The 27,881-nt window shown below is 41.5% G+C and overlaps 1 protein-coding gene across 1 annotated transcript; it reads right to left on the bottom strand.

Moving 5' to 3' along the window:
- LOC133980524 (tyrosine-protein kinase receptor UFO) lies at positions 1-27,619 on the bottom strand. The gene is made up of 20 exons (XM_062419277.1): positions 27,048-27,619; positions 23,420-23,630; positions 22,945-23,045; positions 22,647-22,829; positions 19,349-19,429; positions 19,085-19,200; positions 16,534-16,729; positions 11,077-11,216; positions 10,773-10,917; positions 10,405-10,422; positions 9,581-9,710; positions 9,175-9,266; positions 6,782-6,877; positions 6,336-6,413; positions 5,711-5,803; positions 4,820-4,941; positions 4,066-4,175; positions 3,464-3,623; positions 2,018-2,154; positions 1-1,205 (listed from the first exon to the last, which is right to left on the bottom strand). Exons 1-20 carry the CDS (start codon positions 27,205-27,207, stop codon positions 746-748), a joined length of 2,829 nt encoding a protein of 942 aa, XP_062275261.1. The 5' UTR covers positions 27,208-27,619; the 3' UTR covers positions 1-745.
- Between the last annotated feature and the right edge of the window lie 262 nt (positions 27,620-27,881).

A 27,881-nucleotide genomic window follows, 5' to 3' on the forward strand; every position in this document is an offset into this window, starting at 1 on the left:
TGTCTTGACCAGATGATTAGTTCAGGGAAGGAGACACCACTGCTTCTTCCTGTCTTTCCCACCAATGATAGGTGATGTTTCTAGTTTCCTCAGGTGGTGAGTCCTCAATGTCAGCGCTTATATACTTCCTCACAGGGAAAGTTCAAGCTCCTGAGTTTATTCAGTTGTATATCAGTCTTGGCAGTGAATGAGGTGGTTTCACAAAGATGGTTGCTTTTTTTCTCTTTTTTTTTTAGCTTAATGATGTTGAGGAGGAGGTCACTGCAAACACGTGGTGGGAACAGATGTGGCAGGTTATTGCTGTAACGACTGGGAATTTCTTTCTTTGATTGTGCTGCAGTCTGTGTGCAGTAAACCCACCAGTAACAGTGTTCCTCCTGGTACAGCAATCACAAATTCAATTTTAGACTCATTTGGAAATGTGCTCACTTTAGAAGCGAGAGTGGGGGTGGGGTTGAAAAAGGAAATAACCCCAATCCTTCACTTCCTTGGAATGCCTTCAGGTGTGTGTGTGTGTGTGTGTGTGTGTGTATGTGTGTGTATGTGTGTGTGTGTGTGTGTGTGTGTGTGTGTGTGTGTGTGTGTGTGTGTGTGTGTATGAGTGTATCTGTGCAAATTATGTACTTGGGCACATTAGGTTTCTTACAGTCAGTAGGAAAAGGCTGGATCTTATTCTCTGACTGGGGTGAGAGGACGGCGCACTCTGGCAGGGACCAGTCTTGTCATTTTGTAAAGTGAAAAAGCATCATTGCCAGGGCATTTTCCTGGATGTTTCCATGTCCTCCAGCAGCTCTACCGTCGGGGTTGGAGCTGGGGTGGCGTTGGGAGTGGAGCGGCAGGACGGTTGTAGAGGCAGCGTGGCTGTGGAGGATGACACCGGCATGTCCAGACTCTCCATGGAGTCAGAGAGGGCACGGTTGGTTTCATGTTGGGGGCAGAGGACGTAGCGGTTCGGGTGGTGGACCTCCACTGTGGTCACAGAGTCCAGGCCCTTCAGGCACAGAGGGGACGGCCCACCAATGGGGTCACGGCCGCCGACAGCCCCGAGCTCCATGGAAGACTCGTCCATGTTGACGTACAAGATCTCGTCTGGGTCTTGGGTGTCTGGCAGATCCTCGAGGGTCTTTTCCAGCTCGCAGCGCAGGGACTCGAACGATGGGCGATCCTTGGGGCTGAGCAGCCAGCAGGAGAACATCAGGGCGTAGCTAGAGAGAACAATTAAGGTTAATTGCATAATTAATGAGTACACACTATTAAAGCGTGTGAAAAACAGTAAAACATCCTTTTACAGGTAGTTTCCTAATAATTTACTAGTAATGAACAGATATGTGCAGTATATTGTGTTAAAGCTTCACATTTACTGGAAAGGACTCACAAATTTAACACAATGGTAAATATATTTTGAATTTGGCTTAAATAAATCTCAATTTTTCAGTTTATTAAGATTGATAATTAAGATAAACAAAATCTCAAAATCTTCATCTTACAAATTCTATTTATTTTATTTTCTATTTAACTATCTTATCATCAAATACAAATTCAAATAAATTATTAGGTACTTGGATGTCATACTTTCAGTTTTCCCTATAATTATCACCAATATGTTCCTTTCAGGATTTTTCTGGGATGTTCTTAAGAAATAATGGTACCTATAAAATAATGCATTACCTGAAAATCAAGACATAAACTGCTTTTCAAAATGTTACTCAACAATTTAGATGTGTTTTTTGAATTAGATTCATCGTTCCAGATTTCAAATTGGAGTGTATATCTATCTATATAAATTGTTTAGAAAAGGTGCATTTATCTAAAAATCTTAAAGAGACTTGGAACTATTCAAAATGCCATCTCAGCCTCTTAAAAAAGCAGATAGACTGGAACTGTTTTTAGCTTTAAGCCGTGATTGCTTTAAAGAAAAAAAGGTATTTCAAATCAGGACTGAAGAGATTTCCAAGGTACTTCATCATTAGCTGAGTGTATTTTGTGAGGAATTTGCAGTGAAGGAGCAGACACTTACATGCTGTCCAGACAGTCCGGAGGCTGTTTGAGACGGTTACCCTGCCTCAAGTAATCATAAATCTCACTGTTTTCAACTCCAGGGTACGGCGTCTGGCCCCGCGTGGCGATCTCCCACATGGTGACTCCAAATGACCACTGAGAGAGAGAGAGAGAGAGAGAAAGAGAGGAGATGAGAGGGGAGAGACAGAGGCATTTAAATTCCTGTAGGTTTTCCACACCTTGCCATACACCACTCAAACACGAATCTGCACTTGTCAAACACTGCCAATGGAAATAAAACTGCTATGTGTGACTAAGCTTTCCGAGAATCCCCCTTCATCCCTTCAAGTTACTAAAGAATGTACAACTTTTTAACGCTTTGACAGCAGGGTCCCACCAATATACAAGCAGTCATATTACCAGCTGTTTCACTTAATATCGCTAACATATATTGGTAATAACATGCAGGATATTCCACTGACGATAGAGAACAAACTGTGGACTGTGCCTTTAATTCAATTCAAATCAATTCAGCTTTAGTTATATACCGCCAAATCACAACAAAAGTTATCTCAGGGCACTTTTTCACATAGAGCAGGTATAGATCGTACTTAGTTTAACCCTTAAACAGGCAACGTGCACCAGGAGATACAGACTGTTTAACGCCCTGTTAGGAGTATGATTAATTAAGGTGGTTGTTCAGTTGTACGTGCCTTGACTCAATATTCCCCCATGAGCAAACACTTGGTGAAGAAGGAAAGGAAAACCTTAGGTTAAAGCTATAGTCACCCAAATGTACTTTTTTACTACCAAACACTCACCCCCAGTAGTCATAAAAGGTTTGTAAGAGATTTGTACAATTATTTCTGCCTTACAACAGAACTGATCTAATAGTTACCATCTGGAAAAACTGGTCAAACCACTCCTGCAGCGTAATTTTGTTTTCCACTTTGCGTCCATATGTTCAGTAAATTCTCAATACTCAGTTGCGCCAAAATGTGGATAAAACACACTAAAATACACATGTGGTGCTATCACCCTTCTTGAAACTCCAAAAGCTTGAAAACATTAAGCTGAAAGTATTATAATTAGTGACATAGAGAAGTGGATTACGATGCAGCAGTGCTTTGAAATGTTTCTTTGGATGCTTTGATACTAATTTATCACTTCTGGACAAAATTTAGGTTAATGAAAGCTGCTGTTTGCTGCATTTAAGGAAAACTACAAAGTTTTTTCAATCATATTCCAACTCCTACCAAGTCTTTCTATACTACTTTGAGGAGATTTTGAAGTACCACTTTAACCTAAGCCTACAATAATTGGTGAACTTTGAGGGGACCAACCTTTTTGGCCCCAGATGATAGGTGAGTCCCCATTATTTTGAACAGATTTGTGGCCCCAAAATGGGATTAATACAAGCACACACACACACACATTGACACAAACACACAGAAAGTGAACTAACCACATCACTCTTTGTGGTGTAGACGCGGTCAGCCAGGCTTTCGATGGCAATCCATTTGACAGGCATCTTGGAGATCCGTCCCTGCCTGTAGTAATCTCCGTTGTAGATCTTCTTGGAGAGGCCAAAGTCGGCCACGCATACGTTCATATTCTCATTCAGCCTGAGACAGAGAGACAAGTGTTACGGAGCTGTTTTTGGCTGAAAAGGGTCATTCAGGATGTGGTGGAAATTAGTACTGAAACACTGTATGTACGTATGTACGGTATTTACTTGTATGCACTTTTTTAAGCCACCATTTATATTTGACAGCTATAGTTACTTTGCTAATAAGATTATACATGCAAAACACATCTTCATCTTATAGAACATGATGCACTGTATGGTAAATGTTCTATTTTTGCCCTTCAGAGAGTGTCATGCCTTTTTTTTTGTATCTTTTGGGCTTCCTGTCATACATATTTTTCTTTCTGTCTCGTGGTTTTTTAGTTTTTATTTTAAAGACAAGACCGCCTTCAACTATTTCATGGAAGGTAAATTAGGAAAGAGATGAACACATTAAGGAACTGAGAGAGTAAAAAAACGGAAGCAGAGATTGTGCATACATGCAGTTGCGAGCAGCGAGGTCTCTGTGGATGAAGTTCTTGTTGCTGAGGTATTCCATTCCTCGGGCGATATCCGTCATGAACTTTACCAGCATTTGAGACGGGAGGTACTGCAGGACACAACAGAGAGAAAAAAGGATTTATCCACACATCCACTACAGCTGACATGTATTTTTAAAACAGCAGAGGGCACTGCAGGCCTTTTGTGCAGCGATCTGTAATCAATCTGAACTGAATGCTCTCTGCTCCAGATTCTAACAGCCTACTCCTGGGGGAAGGATAGGGTTCAGCACCACTGTGTTTCTTGAATGTTTGCCTAACGCATGGATGTTTCAACATTTCATAGGAATCTTGTTTTGATTAGGTTTGTGTTTCTCAATCCAGCTCTTCAGAGACTCACTGCGTATAGCACTTATCCATTCCAAAAAAATACTTCATCCATTAATAAATAAAGCTGCAGATAGCAACAACATGCACCCCCTTCTCCTCCTCCAATTGTGTTTTTCATGATCTCAGAGTGTAAATGCTGCCAAAAAGGTGTGGTTGGGGACTCAGTGTAACAAATACTTTACATCTATTTGACCTTTTGGATCCCATTTTGCTGACAGACATTCATGTGAACTTCTAAACCCTGAACCCATTAAGCTGTTAAATTGTGTGGAATGTATGTTTGCATATGCGTGACTGCCTGAGTGTACACATGTGTTTATGTCGCTGACACTGTGCTTTCAATATATGTTGTGATCAGACTTACCACAGGACAGTCTCCAAGCCTTGAGTATAGCAGATAACTGTGCAAGTCTCCGTGTTTCATATAAGGCAGGATGACCACAGGGGAGGGGTAACCTTCACTCTCCACAGTCTGCAGACACACACCTGTAAAAACACCTCGGCTTAATATATTGTACATACAGACTTCACACATGTTCTGTACCTTCAGAGGTTAACACAATTGTACACATAATCCCAAATGTTAAGCAGGGTATTTTAAAGGATCTGTTCACTTTTCCTCCTAAAAAAAAAAAAACCTTACATGATTTTCATTTTGGCCGTCGAGATAGTTTTGATTTTATTTGCCCAGGTTTTGAGATATCTTTCTCCAAAATATCTTAATGCTGAAAAATGATATTTAATAGAATTCAACAGCAACTTGTCTTTCCAGAAACAATGTCCCTGTGACTTTGGATAATCTACAAAAAAAACGCAGTAAAGAATTTCACTTGGGACTATTCCTTTGGCAGAAATTAGTTTCAATTAAAACTATTGACAGTGAGGTTTGTGGATTATCCTGAATAACTAAGAAAGAAAGGGACATTGCTGTTGAATATTTTACTAATGTAATAATAATAATAATAATAACTAACTAAAAATACTACATTTTTATTTGACTTTCAAGACACCAAGAAACTAAGCAATGAAAAAAGAAAATAACAAGCAACAATATTAGGATAGAAACAAGGATGGGTGCCCTTACACTCACACTCATGATAAAATGTAGTGAGCACCACAAATGAATTTTTATTAAACCCCACCGTTTCAAGCATACATTTTAGAGATATTTCAAAACCTGGGCAGAGAAACTAGGGGTAAAGTGAGAAAAGTGTCTTGGATGAGCTCACTTTTGACTTGCCAAGCGGTAACTCACCCAGAAGCCTCATGACGTTGGGATGGTCAAACTCCTTCATGCAGGCGGCCTCACGGAGAAAATCTTCCATCTCTGAGCGAGTACAGATGGCGACTGGAAAGGAGACAGTATAGAGGTGAGGCCTTGTGGTTTTGTATAGCTCAGTTGGGTAACACATTGCGCTAATTCTGCCAGGTTGAGAGGTTGCCAGGGTAAAAAATAAGCTTTTATTACAAGAGGGTGTTTCGGCTCACGGATTTATTAAACTGTTAATTAATTCATGCAAGCAGTTCTTACCACTAAGTTTGTTTTAACTTCTTCACCACAGTTTGAAAGTCACAGAATGTCTCACTGAAAAGGGTGGTGCTGTTTTTCCCAAATCTCAAGTCACCCCCCCGCCCCCTCAACTCTGGAGTTTCTGCACAATTGTCTTTACTTTGGCACTATGGTTTATGGGGGCTCTAATTTTTCTTCTGCCAATATAACAAGTTGCATCTTAGTCTGTTTTCTGATCAAAAACTGAGATTTTTGCCCCAAACACTCATTAATTTCTGACCCTGGGGGCTTTCTGTCAAATGTGCCTGTGTTCCCGAGATGAATGGATTCATTGTGGTCACTGCTGAGTACTTTAACTGTCTATACTTACTCTTCATAGTCTTAACTGCGACTTTGAGAACCGACTCCTCCTGAGTCAGCAACCCTTCCATCACAGAGCCGAACTCTCCTGAAGAAATACATTAAAACATGAAATGTCAAACTCCAAGATGTTTTTTCTAGATTAAGAAAATTAAATAAACTCATTGAATAGTGAAAGGTGGGTAGTTTCCTGACCTTACAGGGTTATGAGGCTATCACATTGTAAACTGTTACCAAGGTCAAGGTTAGTGCCAGATGGAAATGACTGTGGATAAGTGGAAAGCAAGCTATAGCAGATAAGTCCTGACTATCTACCAACCTTGATACAAAAGTGTTTACAAAAGCCTTTTTCTTGGCTGCTTGTTGTGCGCTCCTTGTGTCTTATTTGTACTCTACATTTTAACTTCAGTCTGTCCCAGAAATGAGTCTGACAAAGATAACAAAACCAAACAGTACCTTCTCCCAGGGTCTTTCCTAGGGTTAGTTTATGTCTGTCCACCATCACATCTTGGAGCTTCTGCTTCAGCTCGTCACTGATGCCCAGGCTGTTCACTGAGAAGGAAAAAAATGGGGAATTTCAATGGTTTGAACTCTAATGAACAACATTTGAAAAGAGAGGAAAAACAGACAAATTGTACCAAGCAGACGCCCTTGCTTTTCCAAAACCACAACAAAAAAAACAGCAAAAAAAACACAGAGAAAAAAACAATGTGTTAATTAACACTGGCTGATTCAAATAAGAATGAAAACAAGACATTAAGTGAGCTGAGACAATCTGTTTTATGGTAAAACCCACTAAATTACAAATGTGCATTAAATCTTTTTAGTTTCATCCTTTTGTTAATGAGAAAATAATAACATTTACTGTAATTAAAGCTATAATAATGTTGTATATATATTTATTTGTTCACAAGATTATACGTTTTTTTGATATCCTCCATCAGGAGAAAAAGGAATCTGCTCAAAGGGAGTGAAAATAAGGAGAGAGAACTGAAAAAAAATGTACTTGGACTCGTTTTATGGATGACTATAAGATTATGACTGTTTATGGTTTGCACTGTATGTTAGGAAACATTTATACAGGGTGTAATATGTTGATGAAACCATGTGTTTTGATATCAATAAAAAGTTAATTACAAAAACTAAATAAATAATGTAGTACATATTTGAGAATCTATTGTTTTTCGTATCTTGTTTCAAATATACACAAAACTCTTTCCAGTCCACAAGGTATGTATGTGTAATGGAACTTTGGAGCTTTGTCCTCTTAGACCATTTGTCAGGTGTGAGAAACATGACCATGTAATCCTTCAGGGAGCAGGTTGGGGAGGGGAGATGAGGTCAGAGATATTAAACTGGTTTAAACATTTCTGAGTCCCCTCTCTGTGCTGTCACTGAGCTCTAAAGTGGCGAGCAGGCTACGCTACAGGCATTAGCTCTGTTTTTACATCTGGGCCAGGGGTATGTCAAGGCAATGACATGTTTGAAGATCTCCCTCCAGATGCTGCTACACTATCAATCTGCCACGCGTCGGACAATAATGCGCTCAGTCCACAGGCATCCCCAAACATATGCTAGCGTGACCAGCTATTAGTCAATGCATGCAATAACAGAAGCCTCGGGGTTCGACCTCGTCCTGAGAATTGGCCTGAATTACTGGTCAACATTAGCAGCATAAATCCCGCCCAAATCCCTCCAATCTGGCCCTTCCTTCATTTCCCCATTCACTTCCAGAACGCATTATCTCCACATCTCTTTCTCTTGGCTCATCTCATTTTACTCACTGAATGAAAACGTTTTTTGGGTTTTCTTTTTCTTTTCAGTTTTTGCCTCTCCTCCCTTGGCCTCTTTGTGGCTGTGACAAGCTGAGACTTGTGTATGAAGTCTACACAAACACTGAGAGTACACTAGGGACAATGTCAGGACCCAGCTGTGTGAAATGTGAGTCTGTACGCTAGTGTTTACAGGTGTGTATCTCTGTCGGTAATCACAAGGATTCACATGGGCTACTGGCTGGTTATAGCAGACAGACCGCTGCAATCTACTGGTTTGTGCTGCACTGTTAGGAAGTTCTCGCTCCACCTGGGTGAGACTTGAAACTTGGACGTAGCTCCCCGAAGGTGAAATGATCCCTTTGCTCCAATAACTCATCATCTGTTGTTACAGCTTGCTTAAGATGGAAATCTAATCCCTTGTAGAGGTTCGTCATGTCACTCTTTCCCTGATGTAACTGTATACCTTTTTTTTCATGTCTTCGACCTCTTCATTATGTTATCTTGATTTCACCTCCTTCCTTTGCTCTCTCTCGCTCAACAAGATGACTAAAATAGAGTCAAACCAAATTTCCCTCTGCTGTTTACGCCTGACTGCACAGAGCATAACTTCATGGACCGCAATGGATTTACTGTACATCTAATTGATATGATTATAAAAGATAAAACATTAGGTTATGAAGTATAAGGGACACAGTGTTGTTGTGGAGTATGTCAGCTGACTGAACACTCCAGTGCTGTTTTGACAGCTGCTGGATGTGAATTAACCCCTTAGTCGTTCACATTGGTGCCTTCTGATCAACTAAACAAACTGATGTGCATCCTTGCTTGAAATGTGGAGTATAGAGCTGTCATTGTGTGTCATTAAAAGCCAAATATATCCTTCATCTGAACTGCTGGATCTGAGCCCAGGGCATGAATGGAGCTGCTATTATCCTGGGGGGACAGAGACCTGTTTGGGCATGCTGAGAGACACTCGCATCTCTTACCGCTGTAAGGACAGTCAATGCTGGCACAGGCAAACGTGAAGCGTCATATTTCTGAGGAGCATGCAGAGGCAGAGAGAGGGGAACTCACGTGTTGCCTCTGTTGTCCTACGGCTGTATGTGCGGCGAGCGCGGTACCTGACCACCAGCTCCCCGCTCTCCATCATGGGCTCAAACGCCTCTCTGTGAAAAAAGCATAAACACATCATTCAAAACAGAGTAAAAAAAATAAAATAAAAAAAAAACACAATGAGAAGTCACTCAAACAGATGTGTAAACACAGCTGAAAGCATGGCATTGCTCTGTAATTCAAAACAACTGTTGACTGTTGCTCTTTCAAACACAGATGTCTTCCTACGACATCCAAATGCGTCAGAATGCATGCAAGAAGTGAGGCAACTAGGTCAAGGAGTTGGGAAAAACTGAAACTTTTTTGGTTTGGCACCGCTATCGAGTCCCTCCCTTCCGCCCACGAGAGGCAGTGACAGCTTACGCACCCAAAGCGTGTCTCCTTGCGCCGCAGCTTGGCCACGTAAACAGCCATGAGCACAGCTATGGCTACGGCGCCGGCGATGGCCATCACCACATACCACCAGTGCCAGGAAAAGGCTGGGGGCGACGACAGACCTGAGGGGAAGGGGTGTAACAGAGACAAAAAACAGCAATTTAAAGTGTTGATTTTAAAAAACAAAAAGCTGTATTATTTATTGATGTATTTTAACTCGTCAGATAGCCTGTTAATGCTTTATGTCACTTTTGTGCCAAGAATCTACTTCAAGTAATATGCTTTTTTCCCCTCATTTTTAAAGGATCTACTTTGGTGTTCGTGTAGTCCCATCACTCACATAAAATTTAATTACAGCCAACCCACAAACTACTGCTAAACCCCTACCACTGTTTTCAACTATTCTTCCCATTCACACTCATCCTCCCCCAACTTTCCCTGCCTCTTCGTCTCTTTTTATCTCCCATTCTTGTTGTTTGAATTGTCTGTCTGGCTCTATTAGACTAAGCAAACAGAGATGCTGCACTGTTCCTGCCTGTTATAAATATTTATGATGCGTCTCCTCATTCACCCTCACACCCCTCTTCCCCTTTCTCCCCGTCTCTCTGAGATCCTCTTTTCTCTTCCTTCCCTTTTTTTCTTCTTCTGTGATACACAGGAAGGAACTATCAGACTCATGGTGACTGAAAATAAGAAAGAGAAGTCCTGTGCTAGAAAAAAAAAACAACAGTGTGAGCTCACTTCCACTGTCACTGTGTCATTCGGTGCCACTATGAGAGGTCACAGTAGAGCATGTGCAAGATAGTCATTACTCACCTCTAAATTCCTCCATTTCTGTGGGAGTAAAACAAAAAAAGAGAAGCAGAATCCAGGTCAGTATTTTGACTTTCAGGAGAATAAGAACATCTTATCTTTACATGTTTATGCTTGAAGAATTAAATGAAACATCTTACAACTTAATGAAAATCAGATTTAGATCAATATGAATGCTACTGAAGTTGTTGCTTACTAAATGATTTATAATCAATCAAATGGTTTAAAGCTTCAATGTAAGTGGTTTAATGTAAGTAATCTATTCTACTTATCTATTAAGTAATCTATTTCAGCAATCATTCAATTTTTAAGATTTAAGTACATTATTTTATGTATGTTCATTAGTAGTTTTGACACTTCTTGTCACTCACCGGGAGCAATAAGGGTCAGAGTCTGTGTAGGGGTCCAGGGTCCTTGCCCCGCCCCTGTATAGGCACACACTCGAAAGGTCACATTGGACAAGGGGAGAGACAGATTGATTGACAGCTCTGTGTCCAATGTAGTATTCAAAACAGTCTGCCAACAAAAGAAAAGAGGGAGAGTGTCAATATCAAGCTGATTTGATATTTTCTTAATATCTGTCATTATAAATCTCAATTAGATGAACAACATTAGAAACTATGACAAGTTCTCATGTTGAGTGTATTGTTGTGAGCACATTTGTCCCAGACTGACCTGCCGTGTGGACGGTGTGCTGTACTCAACCTTGTAGCCCTGTAGGTCTCCGTTCAGCTTCCCTGGAGGCTCCTCCCACATAAGCAGCACCTCTGTCCCATTTAGAACCGCTGTCACGTTAACTGGTGGGTTTTCTGGCACTGGGACACAAAAAAAACAACAGGAAATGAAGGCCTTTTACTTTTCACATAGCTCCGGGACTTTTTACATGTTGAGTTGCTGTAAAGTTTGGTAAGCATGTAGCTCAGGGTGCGGTGGCATATATGTCAGAAGATTTTGGGTATGAATGAGGAGCCGGCAGTGCTATGACTATGAGCCGGGTGGCCGGAGGCCAGTGGGGTGGGAGTTAGCAAGGCGTGTGTTGTTTTGACAGCATGGAACCTCTAGGGTGTGGATGACTACAACAGCTGGAAGGGGAAGATGTCAGAGAATGTGGAGAATTCGGCTTTATTAGGACAAAAAACAGGCTACCTAAGCAACTACAGACAGGGGTGATAAGCTGGGTTCAGAAGCCACTACACTCTTTCTGTCTCAGCATGGTTGGGCGAACACAGATGGACACGTGCTGAGGCCTGTTTCTCCCTCCTTCACATTGTCCCTTCCCTGCAGTCGATCCCTATTTTTCTCCTCTATTCTCTGGACCCTGCCATTTTTCTTTCCTGGCCTTTTGGAGCAGAGAGTGAAAAAGGCTTCTGGCAGCAGAAATACCCAGTGGAGAAAAAAACCTAGCTGAATAACATGCTAGAAATAGTGTGAGGAATGTGTGTGTGTGGGTTTGTGTGTGTGTTGTTATTAATGCTCTGTATAGCACATAAATCCAAGAACCTTTTCGCAAGGAGACGACACTGCTTATTTCCTTTGTGGGCGTTTGAGTTAAGGCTCTCTTTGTCTTTGCAGTTCACTCCGTCTGCAGGTTTACCAAGTTACATAAACTAGCTGGACACCATCACACACCTACACTAAAGCGTGCACACACACACACACACACACACACACACACACACACACACACACACACACACACACACACACACACACACACACACACACACACACGAGACCTAACCCTAACCTTTATCACTAACCCGAACATTTTTCCCAACTAGGGACACAGCTTTTGTCCACAGTTGGACAAATCATCCCCACTTAAAAGGGCTGAAGTCTGAAATCTTTCCCCAAAAGTAACATATGACAACCCACACGTACACACACACACACACACACACACACACACACACACACACACACACACACACACACACACACACACACACACACACACACACACACAAACACACACACACACGCAGACACACAAATCAGACCTAAACCTAAACCTAACCCTAACCCCGACTCAAAAACTTTTTCTCATTGGGGACACAGCTTTTGTTCCCAGTTGGACATGCTGTCCCCAAAAGTAGCCTATGACGAGCTCACGTACACACACATACACGCACACACACACACTGAGTCAGTGTGAGTTTGGGAAACATGGCCTAGGCTATGGATGATGTTATCAGGAAGCGTTTCGCGGGTGATTGTTTCCACATGTGGTCCCCGTTTTGCTTGCCAGCAGCAACAAAAACAATCTCCAAGTCAAGTTCGTTCCAGCCGTTCGTCTCCACCTATACTCCGTCATCCATTAGTCTCTCTACCTCTTTCTCCACTTCCTTATTGCCTAGCTGCTCACTTTCTCACTTCCCCTCCCCTCCTCATCTCTTTTCTTTTTTCCCTGCCTCCCGTTCCCGTTCTACATGATTACATCTCCCTTCTTTCCAAGTTTTCTTCTCCCTCACTGCCCTCTCTGTGGTAATGCCTCTCTTTTCATGAAACTATGAGTTCAAGCGAAAAGAGATGTTAACCACTGACGTAAAACCTTGTGGAGGAAAAAAAAAAATAGTTGCAAAATGTGGGAAAACCAAAAAACGAGATGTGTGCTGGTAGCGTTTCCTAAAAATGCAGAAACTACACAAGAAAAAAAAAGTCTCATGTGTTACTTTTTCTTCCACATAAAAGCAGCTCAGGCTTGGCAAGAGGCTGAGAAACAAACACTTCTGAGACACAATTAGTTCACAACAGCGGAGGTTAACATCTGCATCCAGGGCAGACTACTGTTTCACATCCTGTTGTGAGCTGCTATTGATGAAGCAGTGTTTCATAACCCCGCTCAGAGGGATTTAAACATGATCTGACCGTGGGGCTGTCACCCCGTTTCTCTCTGTAGGTTTCATCTTGTCTTCTCTGTCTAGGCGTGGGTGAACACATGGATGGAAAAGGGGTCATCTTCAAGCCAAAAAAAATTGAGTCATAGGCCTGAGATCTGAAGTCTGTTCTCCATCAATGAAAACAAATTCAGAACTACACAGGAAACATGTTTCCCAGATCTGTCAGAGCACAAATATTGGTGTCATCAAAAATGTCTGGGACGTCCAAGTTGTTACGATTTTATGGCGAAACAGGCTGTTGTGCATCTTCAGCAAACTGGGGTTGTTTAATGATTGTGGTTACAATTTGCTGACAGTAGTTGGCCTTTTTAAACTGGATTAACATTTGTGTGTGTGTGTGTGTGTGTGTGTGTGTGGGGGGGGGGGGGGGGGGGTGTTTGCCACGTTGTTATGACTGACTTCCATCAGGACGGTGAGTTTTTGAGTTTGGAAGTTCTGCAATTCAGCATTATTTCTATTTTAGGGGTACAAACAGATGTGATGAAATACATGTGCAACAGGGAATCAGGACAGGAGTCTCTTTGTTGCTGTTTCAGCATAATAAACTATGTTAAATGTGGTATAAGCCCACAATAATGACTGTCAGTGTTGATCATTTTGTTTGTTTGTTTCTTTGTTTTTTGAATAGATGCATTTCTGGAGTTATTTTAGGATGTGAAAGGAAACTGCGTTTACAGAATGGGTATGTAAAACATAATCTCATTGCAGCTTTAGGATTTGGGGGGTGACATGGGTCGTTTTGCTTCCTCTCCCACCGACCATTACTCACTACCCCCCTTCTCTATTCTCTCATCCTCCGGGGAAAATAGTGGGCTTTGGGAAAATAGAAAAATGAGTGTTTTCTCAAAGCGCCCCCTTCCCCCGTTTCCCTGCTCTTCCACCCATTCCTTGCCTACTCCCACCGTCAACCCACTCTCTTTTTGTTTTTTCCCACAGTGCCTTGCTGTGTGCTCTGGAGGGAGAAATCACAGGTCATCTGAGGTCAAAAAAAAAAAAAGAAAAAAAAAAGAAAAAGAAAGATGAAGGAGTGAAGCTGACTGGATTCAGAAAAAAGAATCTTGTTCAGCTTGTTTGGAGATGCAGGAAAATAAACTCCTCAATAGTGTTCTTATTTTTTTAGGAAAAGAGGTTGGAAAAGACTACTACAACTAAACGAGAGAAGAAGAGGATAGCCCAGTCTACTCAGAGGAAATTGAGGAAGAATATGAGACCAAACGAACTGGCAGGAGTATGTAATGAAGTGAAAAAACTAAGAATTAGGCAGGACACTGAGGAGCAGCAAATGGGGATGTTTATGCCAGGATGACACATGTAACAGATACTGTAGTGCAGTGAATATCTGCACAATTTATTAATAAAAAACAAACGGAGCAGAAAGAGACTCAAGAAAAAATTTAAACAATGGCGTCTTTTGGGAGTTTTGTCACAGTCTTCAACACTAAAACCATAAAGAGAGAGAGAGAGAGACATGGAAAATAACCCTGAGCTGTTTTCAGTCTACCTCTGCTCTTCACTCTCTCACTCCCTTTGACCTTCAGTACCTCCTGAACTATCTGTGACCAGCAGCTGAATCGTATCTCTTTTTTTTCTTCTTCTTTTTTTTCATCATCTGGCTCATTAGGAAAAGTGCAGAGAGAGCTGCCAGAGCAAGAAAGGAACAATATTGTCCAAAAGGAAGATAATAAAATTCAGCAACAGTGGCTTTTCCACAGAAACGAAACACAGATCCTATAACTTTTTGAAATAAAGAACTGAAACTTGACAATCCTCTCTGTAGCTGGAGTATCTCACAGCCACTTTTTTTTTCTCCTTCTCCATTACTGTGGCATTTTAAGGAGTGCTACTTCTCCCCTTTTTTCAGTTTATGAGAAATGCTGCATTGAAGTGTTTTTAGATTATAAGTAGCTTCCATTATGGAAAGCCCCCATCATCCCTCCCATGGCATATCTCTCCTCTTACGCTATTTCCATTGCTATTCATCCAAGGATAGAGACAGCATGAGCTGGCATGGAAAATCCCACCTCAGTTTAAACTCAAACACACAGCAGCCTAGCATTACAGTTTGGATAGAGTGCTGCGATCCTAACTGAGGCCTTTCAGGAGAATTTAACGTTCGCCCTCCCTCTTTCCCCCGTTTCTGTCTCCACCCTATCCCATCCCTTCAATACCAGCCCGCCCTCCACCTCAAGAGTTTACATTCAAAGCTGGGTTCACAGAGGCACAGTGACTTGTGTCTGGTATTCTTCATAAACACAGACTAAGTTAGAGCGGCACAAGGAGGAATATTATGACTAACAGTCCATTGTAACTTGATTCGATGACTTGTTGTTATCATACAGAAGTTTCTCAGAAAGTCTTAGAGTCAAGCTGAAAAACAGTCGACAGAATTACAACTACAGTGAATAATATTTGTCTAAAAAGGATTAGAAAAATGCATCATGGGGCAAATGCTTTAAAAGAACATTTAAGAGCTCCTTATAATAAGGATAATAACCCTTTTAGGCATTTCACCTTCTTAAATAAACCTGTCAAAAAGTCAGCATGAAGAGCTTATGACAGCTTGATTTGTAGGCAAGACAGCAAACAATCAAACAAACAGCTCAAGGTATTAGACATCATTAGTAAACAGCTGCAACACAAGATTAAAAGGCCAAACACTCACATGCCTTTCACCACTGCATGAGCAAAAAGTAAAATAAAGTTAATCAATAACTATCTAATCTATAGACTTGAGACTGAGACTAGAATCAGACTTAAGTCACAGTTTGGACTAACAATAAGAAACCCTTCCACAGCCATAAACTTTAAAGTTATTTAAATAAATCAATTAACTTAATTACACCTATGCATTAAAGGAACATGTCTCTGTGATGTAAAAACACTAACACAACTTTGAAATACACATGTTGAAATACTTGAGACTTGAAACTTGACTTGGACATGTCTCATTTAAACTGAGACATGCACATACAAGTTTGTCTTTATATCCTTGTGTGGGGAATCATTGACGTAATGTATCCCAGAGCCCCTTACCATAAGCTTAACCATCACAACTAAATGCCTAAACCTAACTCTTACCCTCAACTGAACCTCAACCCAAGTCATAACCCTCATAACACAGAAAAATGTCTCTCAAAGATAGAAAAACATGCACACACCAGACTCTCCCTCTCTCACCAGACACACACATGCAGGTTGAAAACAAACATCTCTTCACTTGAAAGGCTCTCACCTCCTTCTAATGTTTGTAGCTCCACCCAGAGAGACCAATCAGACGGGCCCTGGCTGCTGTGACAGGCCACCCTGACAGCGTAGCGGCTGTGGGGCTCCAGGTCCCCGATGAGGTGCGTGGCTGGTGGGATGTTCACATTTTGGTTGTGGATCATCTCATCTGGGCCTGCCGTGAAGGTCTCGCCCGCTCGTTTGGCCTGGAACATTCAAATTATAAACTTAAATATGCTGTATTCCAACTTTTTTAAATGTTTATACATAAATATAAAATGAAAACGACTACTGCTAATAAGATTTAGAGCCTCTTCCTGTCTTTACACTGGGTTTCAGATTATGAGGTCAGATTTGGTGGGTAATCTATTTTTATTGTTTTATGGCACAAACAGGAAGAAGACTGCAGACAGAGCTCAAGTCTTTGAAGTAATGTAGATGGATGAAGACGGAGCTATAGACTTCAACATGTTTATCATTAGAAATGTCATGTTTGTTTTTTTCTCATTTTTATGTGTGTAAATGAATTGTGTACAAGCGATTTTGGGTTGCTTCAAATTGTCCCTTGAGGGACAAATAAAGCATTTTGACTTGAATTGTTGTTACTTACTCAATCATTTAATACTTTAATTACACAATAAAGCAATTAAATCAATGTTTAACATTGATTATTATATGTCAATACATGTGAATTTTGACATTTAATTTGACTAATATTAATCTAACATCAGTATCAATATCAAAATTAATTTGTGGATTTGAGTCGGTCTGTAGATGTTAGTTTTTTGTAAATAATATATCAATAAGCTTTAAGTTATTTAAAGTTATTAGGTTTAGAGGATAGATAGTAATAAGTTGCCATTATGTCAAGGTTTGGTGGAAGAAACTTATAATTCCCATTTCCTTTTCTAAAGTTCTTTATTTTGCATTAATTTTCCTCATGACCCTATATGCAGTAACTGCCTGTACTGGATAAGAGGTATTGTGAAAGAAAAAGCAAGAGGTTGGACTAAGTGTGTGATGGTGGTTGGGGGGAGGGTCATTAAGTGTAAATTTCCAAAACAGTGTAAAAAGTGCATCATTGCTGTTTTGAACATGATCCAGACACAGCAAGGTGCACTGAAAGCAGAACTCCTCGACCAAAAATCACAGGCAGGAACCTGCTGTTTCTGCAAAAAATCTCAGTGGTAAACACATTTAAAGAGGAACACAAGGCTGGAAAAATGCTTCATCGCAACAATCTTAAAACCACATTAAAGTTGCCGCAATCATTGTTCTCTGCTTTTTTCCTCGTTATCAAGCTGCTCCAGCAGGCTACGGACTGGACTTCACATGCTAGGTTTATAGTCTGAGCTTAAAACTTCTCAAAAACACACCTAAAAATAAATAAGCAGCCACACGAACAGGTTTAGGTGTGTGAGTGTGTGTGTGTATGAGCAGATGATGTTAGGCACTGCTTTGACAATGACTTTTACTGTATTCAGAGGTTGCATAAGTAGCCGAGAGGCATTATGGCGTGCTTCGTGATTCCAAGGAATATTAAGCTGTATGAATGAGAAGCGTATGAACGTGTATGAGAAAAAGAGAACCAGATTGAGTCATTCCTGACTCAATGAATCAGCGTCCAGCCTGTAAACAAGTGTGTTTAATCTAATTGTACAGCTCAGCCCTGAGTCACACTTCAGCCTACATTCTCTTCGCATGGCTCAGACCCACAATACCTGCTGTCACTGCCTTTTCCTGTTTTCTTTGACTGATTTTCTCTCTCTGTTTCTCAGTTTCTCTCTCTCTCTCTCTCTCTCTCTCTCTCTCTCTCTCTCTCTCTCTCTCTCTCTCTCTCTCTCTCTCTCTCTCTCTCTCTCTCTCTCTTTCTTTCTGCTCTTCATGCTCCCATTTGTGGAGCACAGTAACATCTTTTTGTCCTCTTCACTGTAGCCTTTTTCATGTTTCTCTTTGCCACACAATGAACCGTTAAATTCAGATTTTTGCCCCATTCTGCTGAAGCCGCCCCCTCGCCTTGTTCCTCTGTGAGGGTGAGGGAGGGGTGAAGGGATTGGGGTAGGGGGGGGAGGATGTAGAGCAGCAAGAGGTATGAGGGGCAGCTTTATTAGAAACAGACATGTAGGGGTGGTGCTGCACTGCTCTCTTCTCCAGGAGAAAATGTGCCTCCTCTCAGCTACGAGTTGCAATGTCCACAGAGCAGGATAGTGGCAGAGAGACTCCGGCGGACAGAGTGAGGGAGGGAGTGGTGCTACATAAGATTAGTCCAGGAGGCCACTTTCCCAGAGTGAAACTTGATCCACTGGTACACGAATAAAGCAGGGAGGGGTAGAGGATGAGTTAAGAGAAGAAAAGAAAAGCAAGGGCTTTTTTCTTTAAAATTAGGGGCTTGCAAAAGGTAAAGGCTCTGGTCTGTGGAAATCAGAGTCAAGCAAATAGAGGAAAGACTGATGTGTTTGTTTAACATGAAGGTCAAACAGTTGCAGGGATTTTTTCCGGGCTTGTTTTCTCAGCCAGTTGTTGTGTTCTCCTCCTCTCACGTTTATCTCATGTTGTCTCACCTGAACAGAGCAACGGATTATTGGGTAGTCGCCTCCAAAACCAGGCTGCCATGACAAACGGAGAGAAGTCTGAGTGATGTTTACAGCTCTCACATTCTGAGGCTGGGATGGGAGAACTAAAGAAAGAAAGAAACAAACAAATAAAGAAACAAACAAAAAAAGAAAGAAAGAGGCCAAATAACATAATTCATAACATATTCAAAACATATCCAAAGTTAACAAAGATAGTCTGATAGAAATGCTCTTCCACAGTACAACACCTACCAGTGATGGTACCAGATCCAGAGGTAGCCACACCCTTGCCATTATGGGCCTCACAAGAAAAAGTGCTGGTCCTGTTCAAACCTGGATGAAAAAATGAAATGACACATGCATGTGAAGTGGGAACATCTGGGGTCTTTTTGAAACCAGAAATCCTTGCTCAGCATGCTGAGTCCGACATAATTTTAATGTGAGACATGGTGTGAAAGTTCAAGCTGAAGTGAGAATAGTTGTGAGGGTAATAGTTTCCATAAGGTAACGTGATCACTCTGTCAACAGTATTATGATGAGTTTTGGGGTTACTATGTGCTTGTTTGGGGAGATTGGTCTGTAAAGTAAAAGTATCGCTTTTAGTGAGTCATTACTGTTAGTCTAGCTCAAACAAATAAAACATGTCTGCCAGAAGTAATGCAGGTCCACCTTGCACTGATCAGTGCCAAGCATCTTTCCACCACATTTCATCAAAAGCAGACCAGCAGTCATAACCTCTTAAAGGTAAATTTCAGCAACCCCTCAATCCAAGACATTCTTGTTTTAACATTGCTCCCAGTGTTTTGGAGTTATCACGCTCAATTTAAAACCCTTAAATTCTTATCTACTGTCAGGAAAAAATACAGCATGTGTAACCTTTTAATGTTAGAAGTTTGCACAAGCATGTATAATCCCTCCATGTTTTGTCAAAATGAGACTATGTTGTCTTGACTGATGTAGAAAATAATCAATATATGCACAGTAAGACACCTGGGGTAACTCTAATTTTGGCATCTAAGATTACATACAATTGTTGCTTCAACAGCATTTTAAATATTACATTTAAATAGTTAATTAGGGCCTGCTCCAAACTGAAATACAGTCATTGAGATACTGTTTAAACAATGTTATATGTAATCCAGTCTAGATTGCATTTTATACATATCAGTTTTACACAAATTCCAACTTTAATGGGGAATCTAACTTAATTTGAACCACCCAAGAATTACTCTTAAACGTAAGCATCTTTAACCTGCATAGTCAAAGTCTGACAGGTTGTTGTTATTCATGCCTTCAGCTTACTGAAAATGAGAAGTGGAACATTTAGTTTTGAAAGCAAAAAAGGGTTCCAGGTGTAAAAAAAAAAAAAGAAAAAAAAAAAGGCTGAGCTGCTGCCTTGAAGAGGCTGGGGCTCCTGTGAAGGGGGCAAATCACTGTGACAGACACTGACATTCAACAGAGAATCAGTCCTCTCAGAAAGTGACTCACAGCATGCTCATGCACTTGAAGCATTCCACAACACAGGCTTACTCATACACACACACACACTGAAACATGTGACATTCAAGTTTTATCACTGTTATCTAACACCCCAACATTGTCAATCAGCCACAAACTGCGACACGCACATAATTACGCAGTGTGTTGCTCTGCGCCGACGGCACCATGCCTCCATTGTGTCACAGCCGGAAAAAGAACAGGGGGTACAGGGAAAAGGAGGGAGGGAGGGAGAGAGCGAGGGAAGGAGGGGTGAGGGATGACCGCTGGCTGTGTGGGTAAATGAACTGCTCATCAGGCCATCTCGGGATTGCGCCACTTGCCCTTCTGTCTCCTTCCTTCCCCATAAGCAAACCACAGCACAACATCCCCCGATCAGCTGCGGGTGTCAAAATAGGTCACTAGGTAAAACTCCTGCATTAGGACACCAGTACTGACCAACAGTGTTTATACCAGCCAGGAAATACAGTCCAGGCCTGGTGCTTCCTTTCCTGGACACATACAATGCAGACAGAAAGCACGTCTATATGACTGTATGTATGTATACTGTATTTCCATAGTTTTGTCTCTACTCTCCAGCATACTGGATTTAACATTAGGGGCCTCATTTGACTCTTCATTTGACTACTCCAATGTTGCAGCAGCCACTACTAAATCAAATGGCATCAATTACCTTCATAACAAGGTCAAATACCTAAGACTCCCCAACAGTTAGTTACAAACCACTTCAAGTCTACAAACAAAGTCCATTAGCCCTTGATTCAACCCTCCTTGTATGACCTCAATGACTTCACAGACATATTAGATTTGAGGCTACAACTACCAGTTATTTCCATTAATGATTAATCTAATAATTTTCTTGATTAATAGAATAAACATTAGTCTACAACATGACCCATGACCAAAAACTATGGTTTAAACAAATATGGCCTGGCCTTTTGTGCATGTTTAAGGGTGGTCTGACATGGAGAGGTTGAACACAGAAGGCTTCAGTTCTACACAATGGAAACCACCTCATATTTGAAGTTACTGAGACATGTCTTGCCCCAATTCCTTATTGGTTAAATGTACTTCATGCCTTTCTCTTTATGGGCATATTGAAAGATGATTTGTGTTTGCCTCGGTTTGGACCTGTGGTCTTGCCAGAGCAGCTGTCCATTCCAGAGATGTGAGTGTAGTTACTATCAAACAGGTCCTGGTCAACAACAGCCAGCCAGCTCCGATGAGTCAAACCAGATCTTTCAAACCGACCGCCGCCGCCTCTTCCTCCCTCCTTGCGTCTGACTCAGCCGGGCCTCCTACTACTGGACTTAACACAGGCCAGCTATCTGGCAGGCAGCTGTGGTTTGCATTCAAGCAGCAACCAGAAACCCTCCTCCTTTCTCTCTGTCTTTCTTTTATCTCTCTATGTCCTCTGCACATCTATTTTCCTTCCCCCAATAGTCTCTCTTGTGCATGCTGCTTTGCCTTTACCCGTAAACCACACAACCACAAGACACATCCTCAATGGATCTACTGGCACAGTGCCAGGTAGCCTGCTCTCTCCGGGGAGGGCAGTAATTTCGTGGTTCGTGGCCAAGAAGGGGGGATTTTAAAGTCTTTGAAACTATAGAGGAAAGTTACTGTGGAGCTTTTGAGGCGGTTATTATAATCAATCTAAATGGATTAAATTAAAACGTCGATTTTGAAGTTGTATTTTTTCTAGTAAGCTAAAAAACTTTGCTACCTGATTGTCAAGAGCTGCTGACAGCCACTTCCTACTTGACCAACTGAGTGCTGAAGTCAATTAATTAAGTAGTTAATACTGTGGGTAGAAATCATCAATAATAACTGATTACACGTTTGACTCATTTATGAGTTACAGCTTTTCGAATGTGGGTGTTTGCTGCTTGTTTGTGGGTGTTTAATAAAACTATAAACAGAATATTGGGCTGGATCAGTACAAAGTGGGAAGACTTGAGGAGTTGATTGAGGCCGCATGTTTTAATGGATTTGACTAAGCCGTCTACATATGGTGTTGAGTGCTGAGGTATTAAATAGTGAAAAATGATACCTGTGAGGTTGAGTGTGGAGGGCGACAGGGCCACCGGGTCTGTCAGGGAGTTTAGAGGAGCGCCGTTCTGCAACCAGATGACTTTGACTGGCTCTGGAGGTCCGTGGGCCACACATCGCAGACTCAGAGAGATGTTGGCCACTACGGACATGTGCTGAGGCTCCATGGAGAAGTGAGGAAGGCCTGAGATAGAATGAGATTAATCAGGTTCTATACCTTTTTAACAAGCCAAATAAAATTGTAGCACTTTTTGTAGGTCTGTATTTGTGTCTATGTCAGAAAGTTAAGATGAACTCACCCTCCAACTGAATGCCCCCCTCATCAGAAAAAGTGTTGTGGCCTTCTGTTAGAACAGCACATCGATAGGAGCCCATGTCTTGAAGCTGGACCTTTTCAATACTGTTGTGTGTACAGAAAAAGGTGTAATTTAACAGATTTCATAAAGATCAAGCAATGAAAAACAACACAGATAAAACCAGGAGATATGGACACAAACCCTGATTACCCATCCAATCATACTGCGATTAAATACATTAAGCTACAGCAGGGGAGATATGAGCTTCTGCTTGGGTTTTATCATTTCTTTCAGACCTAATTTCAAACAGGTCCACATTGGCTGAAAGTTAATAGGGTGACACATTCCAGCAACAGTACCGGTTAAGCTAGTTGAAGGTGTAGAAACAGGAAATAAACAATCCGTAGGTGCCCGAGCGACATTTTTTCAGTCAGGTGTGGCTTCTTCTTGTTCATGATATTTATCATTAAATGCCCACCTGAGCGTGCTCATGATCTTCCAACTGTTGCTGCCGGTGTGGCCTTGGAACTGGTTGGTGTCGGCATACGGAAGCGCCACACCATCTCTCATCCAAATGACGTCAGGGGGGTCTTCTTCCTCGCCCCCTCTACCCTTCAGGGCGCAGTGCATCTTGACAGGTTTTCCCAGGGAAGAGATGACAGTAGTTGGACTCCGCTCAAACTCCAAATCTTTGATGAAGAAAGGCAAGAAGCAGGATTAGGTGTTAGTTTTTCTGTCATGTGTTAAAATCATAAATGATACATAACATCATCAACATATAGTGCACATTTAGCAAAGTGACTGTTACAACAATAAGCATACTGTATGGCTCTAGACCTGAGGATATGTAAATGAAGTGATTAATAAATGTCTTACATGATTAACTAATAATCAGAATTGCTGTTGACTTGTCTATTAATCAAATAATTGTTCAATGACTAAAAAGCTTCATTTGCTTGTTTGCTTGCTTTGATAAATGTGTTAATTCATGCTCTATGGGCTTGGTTTCGCCTACAGTGAGATACGATTATAGCTGGTAAACCCAGAGTTTATCCACCACTACTCCGCCATTTGAACAACTCCTTTTATCTTGTGTCTCTCACTGATAGAGGGGCTGACCTGAGAAGGACAGAGCTGATACTGGAACAAAGGCTCCTTGTTAGAGGACGGCTGCTCCTGCAGCTCTAACAGTGTCAAAGCGCAGAGAGTTCAACACAAACACTAAACATATTCAGGGTGTCTCAATGATAGGTCTGCATGTTCAACCAATCTCAATCAATTAATCAATCTTTATTTATATAGCGTCAAATCACAACAAAAGTCATCTCAAGGCACTTTACACATAGAGCAGGTCTAAACCGTACTCTTTAAGATTTAATTTAAAGAGATTCAACATTCAACGTTGCCTGCCAAGAAGTCTGCAAATCTGTTCAGTATCCCAAAAATGATATAGTATAAACTTTTCTTGCTGTCTCTGCGTTTTCTTACATTGAAGACATTCATCAGAAATGACAGGTATTCTTATTCCTGTTGATGTTGAGTGCTAGGCAGGCATGCTGTCTCAAAGATAAAAGAAAAGTTTGAGCTACTCTAACACATTAAGCTGGCCAAGATGCATAAATATGATGGGCATGGATCTTTTCAACAGGATTCCTTTTCTTTTACAGCATCAAATAAAAATGCCAAGACATTTTTAGCTGGCCAAGGCGAGGCATAACTATGCCTTTTGTTGATAAAACAGAAGAAAGATAAAATAATATACAGATATGTGAACTTGGCCTGTGCTCTTGAATTTCAGAAGAAGAATAAATCCCACTTGTTTCACTGACTGATGCCTGTAAAGGTTTTCTCAAGCTTGTCAACCCGCCTTCCTTTTCTGTTTCATGGCCAACCTTCAACCTTTGACCCCTTCACTTTGACCCGAGAGGACTCCACTGCAACCCATCCCATGGAAAAAAAAACACATAAACACCTATAATTCAACTGCTGAAAACATAGACTTCTAGTGCAAAAACTGCACTTTGTCAGCATTTATCTGACTCATTAGTGAATGATACCCTTGATTTATTTATTTTTGGTAAATGTGCATGTATTCCCCACACACTCACACAGATACACAACCCAGCATTAAAAAAAAGAAGCTTGTTCTGAGAGCATGCAATAAATGAAGGGGCCTGCTGAGTCTCTGCTTCACCGCCTCTCCGTCTCTGTGTGCTTTTTGGCGTTAGAAGTCATTCCTCCCTTTATTTTTAAGCTTGGCTGAGCTCTTTCAGAAATCTGCGTGGCCTTGACTTTGTTTTGTTTTTGTTTTTTGTTCAGGGCCATATTGAACAAAAACAGCCCTACTTTCTTTCTCTGACTCTTGGTACTGCATACTATATAATGATAAGCTTGTAGACCTTTTAAGTGAATGCAGAGGTAGACAGACAGAGCAGGCTGAGGTTAGGCAGTGTATGTGTGTGTGTGTGTGTGTGTGTGTGTGTGTGTGTGTGTGTGTGTGTGTGTGTGTGTGTGTGTGTGTGTGTGTGTGTGTGTGTGTGTGTGTGGGTGTGTGTGTGTGTGTGTGGCCTCCAGTGTTTCATTTGTAACTACTCCATCTCCTCCCTTCTGTCCCCTGAATTCCCCCGAAGTCCCACACTTAAAAAAAAAAATCTCACTCTTTCTACCCACATCTACTCTTCTCCCTTGTGGAAAAATGCTCAGATGTTAAATGTCAGTGGACATGCACATACCAAAAATTCTCAACACAGTACGTGCATTTATCTTCCGTTCACGCCCTCCTTTATCTTCCTGGCTTTTTAATGCAGCATAATTCAGCCCCTCCATTCACTGCGGCGCCTTTGCCCTCCTCTCATTTAGCCCCCTTTTCATGCCATTCTTTGGATTCATGGCTACACATTTTGCCACCTCCCCTCCCAACTCTTTCTCCACCACTTTTGCCCCCTAACCCCATCCATCATTTCATTGCTTGAGTCTGATTCAGACCTGCTCTGACTCACAAACCCAAGCATTCACCCCCCCCCCCCCCCCCCCCCAAAAAAAAAAAAAAAATCCTCCTCATCCTTCACATCCCCTCACTTCTGGGCCTCAGCCCATTCCTACATCCAAATAAGAACTTAGACATCAGGAAAACTTCTCCTTTGAAACTGTCAGTCTAAACTTATAAATCACTGCAGTGTCAGTGTCCCTCCTGGTCATAGATCTGCAGAGGGCAGAGGTACAGCATGACCATAATGGTCAAAACACATGAGCTGACAGGTGGAGGCCTCCACAGGGACTCCATGTCATCCACAGGCTAAGGTAGCTAATGGATTGCAAGTCTTAACTAGTTGATTTTTATAGCAGATAAGGATTACTGAATGATTGTTGGAAGGATTTCCTCACTGTGTTCCTCGTGTAAAAGGAACTAAAATGTATAATTTTCCTAAAATTCCACCATCGGGTTTCCACCTATTTCTACACAGAGAGATGTACTGCATGTTGTTGCTGCCCTATACTTGTGCAGTGAGTTGTGTGTTATGATTCTCTCATTTCCCAGCAGGATTTATTTTAAGCTGCTACCCCTTCCCTGTCTGGAATACATCTCTTAAAACTTCACAGTATTCCGGATACACCATGACTGGTGGGAATCCTGGTCTGGATACCTGGTTAAGATAACTTCTCAGCAATATTAAAAAGCAGAGGTGTTCGTGCAGCACTCGTCAACATGACTAGCTATTGAAAACACTGAAAGAAAACAGCAGCCTATACCTGCCAAATACTGCAGTCTATATTTTACCTGCTGATGAATGATCAACATCAGCTAAATATAACTTAAGTATTAAAAATCTAAGCCTGATCAGACTGAATGAAGCAATAAAACTAATCTTTTATTTGTTTTCTTTGTTCACCTTGTTTTAAAAAGCTTTTTTATGACTGAAGTGAATTCCTTCATGTTGGCCAGATGTTGACAAACTTGCAGCTGTGGTTGCTCTCGCCACCCCAAAGCAAATTAATTTAACGAGTTAGGAGGAGAAAAGCTGGCTGGGCTAATTGCTCATTACGATGTTTTCCTCACATTTATGTAGATTAACAACAGTCCAGATGGATACATGCTTCTAACTTACCTGTCAGTGTGCCTGCGGTTATTGGCCAAGCGGATAAAATGGCGATGAGGATCAAAAACGACCATTTAGACCCGCTTATGGTTTTTCTTGACAGGAGATGACATCTGAAAACGCGCTTGATGAGAAGAGCAGTCATCTTGGAAACATCACCGGACTCCATCACCGCATCCCAGCAGCGCAAAGATACAAAGTTGTGCGCAGAGAGAGAAAGTTTTGCTGTGACTCGGGCAGATGCTGAAAATGAGATTATCCACAGATGGGGCCAAAGCAAAGCAGATCCACTCGTTTCAGTTCCTCTTTAAAGAGAGAAAAAAGTGCTGCTCAAACGTCTTTTCTTTCCCCTTATGTGCGGTTGTTTTGGTTGATCTCAATACTGAGTCCGGTCCTTTACGCAAAAAGCGCACAAGCAATGGGTGCGCCAAACTTTTCGGCTGCTGATAAAATTGTCCAAAAAACCGAGTCTATTTCTAGTAACCAAATGAGTATTTTTAAATCTGCGTTTCCTGCAGCCTGTCTTCCAAACTCTCTCCTGCCCACCGGTTCTCTCAGACTCCCCCAGACATTCCCCTGGCGCTTTCTTTTCCCCTCTCCCCCCTTGAACAGGATTCAAATTCCTCAACTCAAGTTCTTTCCACCCTGCTCCTCCTCCTCCTCCCTCTCCTCCTCCCCCTTCTCCTCCTCCTGAGTCCCCCTCCTTTTCTCAGAGGATGTAAGAAACCCCGCGGCATGCTGATTTTCTCAACACAATCCCCCCATTCGCTTTTTAATTACACGGATCCCCAAAGGTTGTAAATAGTAAATCACTCGTTTCCCGCTTGAAACAAAGTGTAAGTG

Source organism: Scomber scombrus, chromosome 5 (assembly GCF_963691925.1).
Source record: "Scomber scombrus chromosome 5, fScoSco1.1, whole genome shotgun sequence".
NCBI lineage: Eukaryota > Metazoa > Chordata > Actinopteri > Scombriformes > Scombridae > Scomber > Scomber scombrus.

Excerpts from the sequence above, each read along its gene's own strand:
- LOC133980524 (XM_062419277.1), bottom strand. The coding sequence starts at position 27,207 with ATGGAGTCCGGTGATGTTTCCAAGATGACTGCTCTTCTCATCAAGCGC. Across the intron at positions 4,942-5,710 it reads CAACGTCATGAGGCTTCTGG|GTGTGTGTCTGCAGACTGTG; the intron begins GTGAGTTACCGC and ends GTGTTTTTACAG. Across the intron at positions 1,206-2,017 it reads CCGGACTGTCTGGACAGCAT|CTACGCCCTGATGTTCTCCT; the intron begins GTAAGTGTCTGC and ends TGTTCTCTCTAG.